The 12023-nt window shown below is 38.0% G+C and overlaps 1 protein-coding gene across 1 annotated transcript in view; it reads left to right on the top strand.

Annotated features, from left to right (window-relative positions):
- Nucleotides 1–12023, top strand: part of LOC123508984 (FACT complex subunit spt16-like) — a gene marked incomplete in the record, with an annotated part of 182272 nt that overhangs the window by 78202 nt on the left and 92047 nt on the right. The window contains 1 exon segment of the mRNA XM_045263088.1: nt 11569–11752. Coding sequence (XP_045119023.1) covers nt 11569–11752 — 184 coding nt within the window.

Genomic DNA, 12023 nt, shown 5'->3' with positions numbered 1-12023 from the left:
TAGACCAGTGTCACTTACAAGTGTGGTAGCTAAGATGTGTGAGAGGGTGGTGAAGAATAGATGGACAGACTTCTTGGAGAAAAATGACATACTTTGTGAGTGTCAATTTGGTTTTAGGAAAAGGCGTTCATGCACGACAAACCTGATATGTTACTATTCGAGGGTGATAGATGTAATACAGGAAAGAGATGGTTGGGCTGATGGAATATATCTGGATTTAAAAAAGGCCTTTGATAAGGTACCACACCAGAGACTGATCTGGAAACTTGAAATGGTAGGAGGAGTGCATGGCAGTTTACTAAAATGGATGGAAGACTTTTTGGTAGGAAGAGAAATGAGAACAATAATTAAGGACAGACCATCAGAATGGGGATTGGTGGAGAGTGGAGTTCCACAGGGATCAGTGTTGGCACCAGTAATGTTCGCAGTCTACATAAATGACATGGTGGATGGGGTGTCCAGTTATGTGAGCCTATTTGCAGGCGATGCAAAATTGTTAAGAAAAGTGAGATGTGACAAAGATTGCGAACTACTCCAGGAAGACTTGGACAGAATATGGAAATGGAGCTGTACATGGCAAATGGAGTTCAACACGACAAAATGCAAGAAAATAGAGTTTGGCAAGAGTGAAAGAAGAATCAGGAGTATGTACAAGATAGGAAATGAAGACATAAAACCAGTCATGAAGAAAAAGACCTTGGGGTGACAATTACCAATGACCTATCGCCAGAGACATATAAACAAAATAATTGGAGAAGTATTGAACTTATTGAGGAACATAAGAGTGGCGTTCGTATATCTAGATGAAGAAATGATGAAGAAAATAATTACTGCAATGATAAGACCGAGGCTTGAATATGCAACAATACAGTGGGCTCGAACTTAAGAAACACATAAGGAAACTAGAGAAAGTACAGAGGGCTGCAACAAAATGGTGCCTGACTTAAGAGATTTGACTTATGAAGACAGACTGAAAAGAATGCAACTTCCAACCCTGGAAAACAGAAGAAAGGGAGACCTGATAGCAATATACAGAGTGATGATTGGCATGGAAAAAATGGATAGGGAAGATCTGTGTATGTGGAATGGAAGAATGTCGAGAGGGCATGGGAAAAAACTAAAAATGGCCACTTATAGGAGAGATGTGAAAAAATATAGCTTCCCTCATAGAAGGGTGGAAGCATGGAATAGTTTAGACGTGGAAGTGGTCAGCAAGGAATATTCATGATTTTAAGAAAAAGCTGGACATTAATAGATATGGAGCGGGACAACACGAGCATAGCTCTTTTCCGTATGTTACAATTAGGTAAATACAATTAGGTAAATACACACACACACACACACACACACACACACACACACACAAAGAGACAAATTGGATGAAATTCAAGAGTGCTAAGGAGCAAATGAAAAGTGGAAGGAATTTATAAAAATATACAAAGAAGGTGAGAAAAAATTTGTACCAATAAGACAACATAGAAGTTGGAAAGCAGGACTGGTTTAACGATAGATGTGAAAAGGCTAGAACAAGAAAAGAGGATGCATGGAAGAGGTGGAGAAGGAAAAGACGGATTAAGCAGTGGGAAAGTTACAAAAGAGCAAGAAATGAATATGTGTTGATTAGAAGAGAAGAAAGAAAGAAACAAGAAAAGGATATAATTGATAAATGTAAAGACCAACCAAGGCTTTTTACAGACATGTGAACAACAACATCAAAAATAGAAAGTATTGAAAGTTTAGAAGTAAATGGGTATGCAGTGAAGATCCCAGGAAATGGCAGAGGCTATGAATGGATGCTTTGGAAGGTATTCACAAAGGAGACTGCTTTTGACAAACCACTGGTAATGGAACAGAAAGGGATTATGAAGGAGTTTCAAGTAACTGTGGAGGAGATCAAGAACATGATGGGGAGTTTAGAAGTGAGAAAAGCTGTGGGACCTGATGGGGTATCAGGATGGATTTTAAGAGAATGCAGGGAGCAATTGGCAGAAAAAGTTTGTGAAGTAATTGATGCCTCATTAAGGGAAGGTGTAGTGCCCCAAGACTGGAAAAGAGCTAACATTGTCCCAATCTATAAATCAGGTAACAAGAGACCCATTGAACTATAGACCAGTGTCACTTACAAGTGTGGTAGCTAAGATGTGTGAGAGGGTGGTGAAGAATAGATGGACAGACTTCTTGGAGAAAAATGACATACTTTGTGAGTGTCAATTTGGTTTTAGAAAAGGCGTTCATGCACGACAAACCTGATATGTTACTATTCGAGGGTGATAGATGTAATACAGGAAAGAGATGGTTGGGCTGATGGAATATATCTGGATTTAAAAAGGCCTTTGATAAGGTACCACACAGAGACTGATCTGGAAACTTGAAATGGTAGGAGGAGTGCATGGCAGTTTACTAAAATGGATGGAAGACTTTTGGTAGGAAGAGAAATGAGAACAATAATTAAGGACAGACCATCAGAATGGGGATTGGTGGAGAGTGGAGTTCCACAGGGATCAGTGTTGGCACCAGTAATGTTCGCAGTCTACATAAATGACATGGTGGATGGGGTGTCCAGTTATGTGAGCCTATTTGCAGGCGATGCAAAATTGTTAAGAAAAGTGAGATGTGACAAAGATTGCGAACTACTCCAGGAAGACTTGGACAGAATATGGAAATGGAGCTGTACATGGCAAATGGAGTTCAACACGACAAAATGCAAGAAAATAGAGTTTGGCAAGAGTGAAAGAAGAATCAGGAGTATGTACAAGATAGGAAATGAAGACATAAAACCAGTCATGAAGAAAAAGACCTTGGGGTGACAATTACCAATGACCTATCGCCAGAGAGACATATAAACAAAATAATTGGAGAAGTATTGAACTTATTGAGGAACATAAGAGTGGCGTTCGTATATTTAGATGAAGAAATGATGAAGAAAATAATTACTGCAATGATAAGACCGAGGCTTGAATATGCAACAATACAGTGGGCTCGAACTTAAAGAAACACATAAGGAAACTAGAGAAAGTACAGAGGGCTGCAACAAAATGGTGCCTGACTTAAGAGATTTGACTTATGAAGACAGACTGAAAAGAATGCAACTTCCAACCCTGGAAAACAGAAGAAAGGGAGACCTGATAGCAATATACAGAGTGATGATTGGCATGGAAAAAATGGATAGGGAAGATCTGTGTATGTGGAATGGAAGAATGTCGAGAGGGCATGGGAAAAAACTAAAATGGCCACTTATAGGAGAGATGTGAAAAATATAGCTTCCCTCATAGAAGGGTGGAAGCATGGAATAGTTTAGGCGTGGAAGTGGTCAGCAAGGAATATTCATGATTTTAAGAAAAAGCTGGACATTAATAGATATGGAGCGGGACAACACGAGCATAGCTCTTTTCCGTATGTTACAATTAGGTAAATACAATTAGGTAAATACACACACACACACACACACACACACACACACACACACACACACACACACACACACACAATGGATGTAATGTAATCCAACATAAATGGAGTGATATGGAAGAACTCAACGATTACTTGAGGACAAGAAAGATATTGTGGATCAAGTGGTTAAAAAATATAAAGGTGGATCAAGTGAAAAAGGAAAGGCAGAAGTGCTAAAGATCAGAGCAGAAACTAATGAAGGAAAAAGAGGCACTACATAGTGGTGTACGTACCACCTAAGACAAATGCATGGTCAGTACAGGAATATGAAGAAATGATAAGTGATACAGGAACATGTCTGGAAGAAATGTTGGGTGGCTGTGAACGAACTATAATGATGGGAGATTTTAATTGTAAAGAGGTGTGTTGGGAGGACTGGTCAATGGAAGGATCAGAGACAACATGGGAAATACACTATTGACACTGGCAATGGAAAATGTGTTAACTCAGTGGGTCAAAGACGTCAAGACTGGACTTGGTCTTTAGTACAGAGCCAATGGTCATTGAGGAGATGAGGGTGGAGTGCCCTTTAGCAAAGAGTGATCATGCAGTTTTGGAGTTCAAGGTGATAGATGAAGAGAAATCTAGAAGAAATGAAGAATATAAAGTGGGAAGATGGAATTATGCCAAGACAGATTTTGGAAACCTAAAGAAATTCTTTCAAGAGACAAATTGGATGAAATTCAAGAGTGCTAAGGGAGCAAATGAAAAGTGGAAGGAATTTATAAAAATATACAAAGAAGGTGAGAAAAAATTTGTACCAATAAGACAACATAAAGTTGGAAAGCAGGACTGGTTTAACGATAGATGTGAAAAGGCTAGAACAAGAAAAGAGGATGCATGGAAGAGGTGGAGAAGGAAAAGACGGATTAAGCAGTGGGAAAGTTACAAAAGAGCAAGAAATGAATATGTGTTGATTAGAAGAGAAGAAAGAAAGAAACAAGAAAAGGATATAATTGATAAATGTAAAGACCAACCAAGGCTTTTTACAGACATGTGAACAACAACATCAAAAATAGAAAGTATTGAAAGTTTAGAAGTAAATGGAGTATGCAGTGAAGATCCCAGGAAATGGCAGAGGCTATGAATGGATGCTTTGGAAGGTATTCACAAAGGAGACTGCTTTTGACAAACCACTGGTAATGGAACAGAAAGGGATTATGAAGGAGTTTCAAGTAACTGTGGAGGAGATCAAGAATATGATGGGGAGTTTAGAAGTGAGAAAAGCTGTGGGACCTGATGGGGTATCAGGATGGATTTTAAGAGAATGCAGGAGCAACTGGCAGAAAAAGTTTGTGAAGTAATTGATGCCTCATTAAGGGAAGGTGTAGTGCCCCAAGACTGGAAAAGAGCTAACATTGTCCCAATCTATAAATCAGGTAACAAGAGACCCATTGAACTATAGACCAGTGTCACTTACAAGTGTGGTAGCTAAGATGTGTGAGAGGGTGGTGAAGAATAGATGGACAGACTTCTTGGAGAAAAATGACATACTTTGTGAGTGTCAATTTGGTTTTAGAAAAGGCGTTCATGCACGACAAACCTGATATGTTACTATTCGAGGGTGATAGATGTAATACAGGAAAGAGATGGTTGGGCTGATGGAATATATCTGGATTTAAAAAAGGCCTTTGATAAGGTACCACACAGAGACTGATCTGGAAACTTGAAATGGTAGGAGGAGTGCATGGCAGTTTACTAAAATGGATGGAAGACTTTTTGGTAGGAAGAGAAATGAGAACAATAATTAAGGACAGACCATCAGAATGGGGCTTGGTGGAGAGTGGAGTTCCACAGGGATCAGTGTTGGCACCAGTAATGTTCGCGGTCTACATAAATGACATGGTGGATGGGGTGTCCAGTTATGTGAGCCTATTTGCAGGCGATGCAAAATTGTTAAGAAAAGTGAGATGTGACAAAGATTGCGAACTACTCCAGGAAGACTTGGACAGAATATGGAAATGGAGCTGTACATGGCAAATGGAGTTCAACACGACAAAATGCAAGAAAATAGAGTTTGGCAAGAGTGAAAGAAGAATCAGGAGTATGTACAAGATAGGAAATGAAGACATAAAACCAGTCATGAAGAAAAAGACCTTGGGGTGACAATTACCAATGACCTATCGCCAGAGAGACATATAAACAAAATAATTGGAGAAGTATTGAACTTATTGAGGAACATAAGAGTGGCGTTCGTATATTTAGATGAAGAAATGATGAAGAAAATAATTACTGCAATGATAAGACCGAGGCTTGAATATGCAACAATACAGTGGGCTCGAACTTAAAGAAACACATAAGGAAACTAGAGAAAGTACAGAGGGCTGCAACAAAATGGTGCCTGACTTAAGAGATTTGACTTATGAAGACAGACTGAAAAGAATGCAACTTCCGACCCTGGAAAACAGAAGAAAGGGAGACCTGATAGCAATATACAGAGTGATGATTGGCATGGAAAAAATGGATAGGGAAGATCTGTGTATGTGGAATGAAAGAATGTCGAGAGGGCATGGGAAAAAACTAAAATGGCCACTTATAGGAGAGATGTGAAAAATATAGCTTCCCTCATAGAAGGGTGGAAGCATGGAATAGTTTAGACGTGGAAGTGGTCAGCAAGGAATATTCATGATTTTAAGAAAAAGCTGGACATTAATAGATATGGAGCGGGACAACACGAGCATAGCTCTTTTCCGTATGTTACAATTAGGTAAATACAATTAGGTAAATACACACACACACACACACACACACACACACACACACACACACTATAAGATGGGAGATGGAGTAGAAGTAAAAAGTAAAAAGGAAAAGGAGCATAGTAAGAAACTGAGGAAGGGAAGATGTCTGAGAGGTGTTAAAGAATATAGTTTCCCGGAAAGATGTGTTGAGACTTGGAACAGTTATAGTGAGGAAGTGGTATCAGCAACGAGTGTGCATAGTTTTAAAGAAAAATTGGATAAGTGTAGATATGGAGACGGGGCCACACGAGCATAAAGCCCAGGCCCTGTAAAAACTACAACTAGGTAAATACACACATGTTGCCGAGGAGCTCCTAGGGAAGGCACTTTAGCAGGCATTGGAGCCTGACCTAGATGTATATGAAGGGTGGGGTAGGGAACTATAGGGTTCTCCTTTCTCCATATTAAATAAGATCTGGATACTGTATAGACGGAAAAATGTAGAGAGAAACTGAAATGGGTGGTGCGGCCAAATATATGACATCAAAACACTCCAGGTGGTGATAATCAGTGATTTATTGAAACACCTGTTGGACTGTGAAGAAAAAACTGAGGATAATATGGATAAGGACTTCTCTGGATTTTGAGATGAAAGAGGCAATATGAAGAGTTTGATAAATGTGGAAAGAGAGATAAGGTACATCAAGTAAGTGATGTCGAGTTTAATGGACAAGTGGGACTGATAACAGAAAACACAGAGCTGAGATTGAGATTAGGCGAATGTGAGAAGGTCAGTGTAATCAATCAGGGATTAGAGGAGATACAGGACTTGAGACATGAGACTAAAGAAGTGGTATCTATGGAAGGAGAAGGTCATGGAGGAGGCAAAAAATTAAGAATTATACTAATGTAGATGAGTTGTTATTTAGCATGTTTAGGGATTATTTGAAAGAGAAAAAAGCTGGATGTAATGTGCATCGTTGCAACAAGACTAAGAGCGGAGATCTATGTTAACTTCAAATAGGATGGATATAATAGTTGGAGAAGAGACAGGAGGGGGAAAGGGGGAGGAGGAGTGCTAATAATGGTTCATGATAATATATGTGTGGAGAATGTGTAATATGGTGAGGGCAAGGTGGAAGTAATGGGAGTAACAATCAAAACAAATTGAAAAAAGGAAAAATCATAGTCACATATGTGCCACCTAAGACAAAAACACGGGGAACTGAGGAACATAAAGATATGAAAAGAGAGGTGATTAAATGCTTTGATAATATGATAAGATGAGATAGAATAATACTTTTAATTGGAGACATAAACTGGAGAGAGATGGAAGTAATGGATATTGCTGGACAATGGAGCAAAGAGGTATTGCAGTTGACTATGCTAAATACAATGGATCAGTGGGTGGAGGAGTCAACAAGGTACAGGGTGGGAAGAAGAACCATCAATGCTTGGCCTAGTATTCACTAAGAAGCCTGAGCCCCCTCCCAGCATACAATGCCTTTGTCCTATAGGAAGAAGTAATCATGTGACGTTAGAGCTAGAAATACTGGAGGAGGATGGGATAAGATACAGAGATGACTACAAAAAAGAGATTAGATTATGCAAGAGCAGATTTCGAAAAATTAAGGAAATTATTTTGCTGATATTTAATGGAGAAACACTGTATGAAAGGACTATACAAGGAAAATATGAATTTTTTTTACGGTCAAAAGATAAAGCCTGGAAGAAACTCAAAGCAGAGAAATGACAATAACAGACAGCAGTATAAGGATGTAAGAAATGAATATATTAGAGTAAGGAGAGAGGAAGAAAGAAACTTTGAGAAAGATGTGGTGCATAATAGTAATGACGAACCCAAGCTTTTCTACAAATTTGTAAATGACGAAATGAAGAACAAGGAAACAATAGAAAAAATAATTGAAGGAGGGAAAACATACCAAACAGCAAAGAAAATGAGTGAAATAATGAATGAGAGCTTCAAAACTGTGTTCACTGTAAAGGAGGATTTTACAGAACCAAATAAGACATTGTATTGCCAAGAATTACAGGAAATTACAGTGCACAAAGAGCATATTGGAAGATTATTAGATAATTTCGTTGTCAGAAAACCAATGGGGCTGGATGGTGTATCAGGCTGGGTGCTAAAAGAATGTAAAGAGCAACTGTTGGATCCAATTTGGGAAATAATTACAAGTTTACTAAAATGAAGAGAAAGTTCCAATAGAATGGAAGAGAGCCAATGTAATACAGGCAACCCCTGCTTAACGAATGTTCACAGAATGAAATTTCGCTACAACAAACGTTTAATTTTACTACCATCTCCTCTTATAACAAACGCCAAACTCGCTTTAACAAAATTTTATCTAGGTAATGTTTTCCAAGTATGAAAGCCCCCGTATCACGCAAGCTGACAGGCTTTTTAATACACCAGCGCCTCTCGTGGACAAAACACACACCACTCACTCCCCCAAGTTCAAAACAATAACAGCGTCCAAAGCTCATCTTCCCTCGCTCACCATGCCACCAAATTGCCCTGCAATGTCGCCTAGCGTTGCTAAGAAGACCAGGAAGTCTCTTACTCTTGAAGTAAAGCTGGATATTATGCACAAACACGAGAGAGGTAAGAAACTAATAGCATTGCTTGCCACCATGGCTTGACTCCATCTACTGTCTCTACTATTTTCAAGTCAGCAGACTCTATTAAGAAGGCTGGTGAGACTGTATATTCCTTGCAAGCTAAAAGAACCACCCAAACTCGTAACTCTGCAATGGATAAAATGGAAACTTTTGGAAATGTGGTACATAAGTTTTGTATGTGGTACAATGATGCTCCCTTTGTTTACATTCCACAGGTTGCCAGCTAGTGTCTTTCCCGCTCCACTCTCCCTCCCTTCATTAATTTAAGATCATCAACACTATAAAGTTACTTACATACATACATTAGTGTACATTATAATGACTTAGTCTTAAATTAAACTGCTTGAATGTTTAACTTCATAATTTTTACTTTCATTAAACCTTTTACTGTACTATGATGCACTCTCGCTTTGTTTACTCTCAATGGAAGTTCAAGTCAGGGATTAAACTTGTTATAATTGGTTCGCTTAACGAAAATTCATGCAACGAATGTTTTTTTTTAGGAACGTAACCCGTTCGTTAAGCGGGGGTTGCCTGTACCTATATTTAAAAGAGGAAAGGCATCTGAACTATTAAAGTACAGACCAATGTCACTTATAAGTGTTGTGCGGAAGTTGTGTTAGATAATTATCAAAGAAAATGGGTTAAACATGTGGAAGAAGAACTAGTCATATCGAACAGAAAATTTGGGTTCATTACAGTACAGTCATGTTTGTCAAATTTATTAATCTTCTATTCAAGATTAATAGAAGTACTGGAAAGCAGAGATGGATGGGTGGACACTATACCTGGACATTAAAAAGGTTTTTGATAAAGTCCCTCATGGAAGACTACTATGGAAACTAGAGAACATAGGAGGACTGTGAGGAACTTTGTTAGAATGGACAAGGGATTACTTAAAGGACAAAGAGATGAGAACTGTGATCAGAGATACATACTCATCTTGGGGCAAAGTAACAAGGGTCAGTGATAGCCTCCATTATGTTTCAGATTTATGTAAGTGATGCTTACAATGGGGTAAACAGTTATATTAATTTATTTGCTGATGATGCAAAGCTACTAAGAGTTATCAAAACCTGGGAAGACTGTTTGTTGATACAGGAAGATATAAACAAAATCTGAGTGGAGTAAGAAGTGGAAATTGGAGTTCAATGACAAGAAATGTCACTTAATGGGACTAGGAAAAAGCAAAAGAAGACTGGTATGGAACTAGCTGATGGGAAAGGCACAAATAATGAAGACTAAAGAGGAAAAAGATCTGGGTGTGATTATACAGGAAAATCTGAACCTCGAAAAACACATAAGCAAGATATTTGGATTATCATTTAAAATGTTGACTAATATAAGAGTGGCTTTTCAATTCATGGACAAAAATATGATGGAAAAAAAATATCACAAGCATGATATGTCCAAAGCTAGAATATGCAGCTGTGGTGTGGTCTCCGGGCTCAAAAAAAAGATATAAGAAGACCAGAATGGATACAGAAGATTGCTACAAAGATGGTGCCAGAACTAATAGACATAACATGAAGAATGGCTGAATGAAATGGGACTACCAACCTTACAATATAGAAGAGAACGAGGAGACCTAATAATATACAAGATAGTCTATGGCATTGAAAAGATAGACAAGGAAAACCTGGTGCTGGTGACAGAAGAAAATGGACAAGAGGACATGTAAAGAAGATCAGGATGAGGCAGTGTGTTAAGGATATTGGAAAATACAATTTTTCCACATAGACTGGTGGAGAAGTGGAATGCATTGAATAATGAAGTTGTTACAGCACATAATGTGCATAACTTTAAGGAAAAATTTGATAAATGGAGACAGAACACTATGAGCCTTACTTGAATCCTGTACAATACAACTAGGTAAATACATTGTATGGACTGTGAGTGGATATGTAGTGGGGTGTGAAATTGCTTTCACTGTCATGATTATTCTAGGGTTTACCCATTCTATTTGTATCCTAACATATTTCATAGATGGAGCAATAGTACTTAATTGCTTACTGATGATGATGATGTATGAAATCCACTTTTGGTACGAGTTTTACACTTAAACATAAAATATGTTTTGTTCTTGTTATCACTTACTAGTATTTTTCTCCGTTTTTCTCCTTAGTATTCCATAGACAACAAAGTAATTGTAATTTGCTGCAGTAACTCCATGTAGATGCTGATAAATACGTAAGTGTATTGATTTTCTCTTCTCACTATATCATACATGCCTAAACGTGTCTCTCTGGAACAATTTTAACATGGGAAGGAAAATTTGCACAATAGTGGTACCTTACTACATTTTTAGGACCACACACAATGCTCTTATCACAAGACCTTAGCATGCTCAAAATGCTATAGAGCAAATAGCCGACTGAAAAAATGCTGGATTTAATGAAGTTTCTGATTGAACAGTGCTGGAGTATCAACAGTCAACAGCTGATTAAGATTTTAAACTTTTTTCTGTTACATCCTTGCCACTACCATAAAACCTGATCACATTGAAATAGTGGCAAAAATAGAATGAAGAGAAAGAAAAATCTACCAATGAAATTGGAAGTATAAGTTTTACAGTAATCTAGCTTCTGGGAAATTATGGTAAGGGATGAATATTATGATAGAATACTTGGTAGAAGGTAAAAATTACTTATCTATCTGCAATGGCTTTTCTCTTAAAAAAGAATTCCAGGGAAGAGATGTGTTATTCAATTTTAGAAGCAAGTAGGAGAACTGAACATCATGGACTTTATTTCTTGACTTAATGGGTTTTCTCTTGGTTACTCCTCACTCCCAGATTTGGCACTGGCATTGAGTTTCGTGAATCTGCCCTTCTCATTGGCCCAAAGAACACTACGGTGGCCAAAAAAGGTCAGGTGTTCAATGTCAATCTGGGGTTCTCAGATCTGATCAACCCAGATGCCAGTGGCAGTAGCAAGAAATATGCTCTCTTCATTGGAGACACTGTTGTGGTAAATGAGGTAAGCAGGCAGACTTATAAGGAGAACTTCAAAATTATTAATGTACTGTCAAAATCATTAATGTGAGAATTATTAATAGTTTATAAAGTAAATATAAGTGTAATATAGAAAGTGTTTGAATGTGAAGAGAAGGTAGTGTGTGTGTATGTAGAAATGCAGTGCTCGACATAATATTGGACCAACTGGGCTGAGTTATTTCTACATTATGGCGAAAAAAGAAGGAACCATAAGATTGTTGTAATTATGACCACATCATTGATCAGCCTAACGT

Source organism: Portunus trituberculatus, chromosome 25 (genome assembly GCF_017591435.1).
Source record: "Portunus trituberculatus isolate SZX2019 chromosome 25, ASM1759143v1, whole genome shotgun sequence".
Taxonomy (NCBI): Eukaryota; Metazoa; Arthropoda; class Malacostraca; order Decapoda; family Portunidae; genus Portunus; species Portunus trituberculatus.
This window is presented reverse-complemented; position numbering and strand designations above follow the sequence as displayed.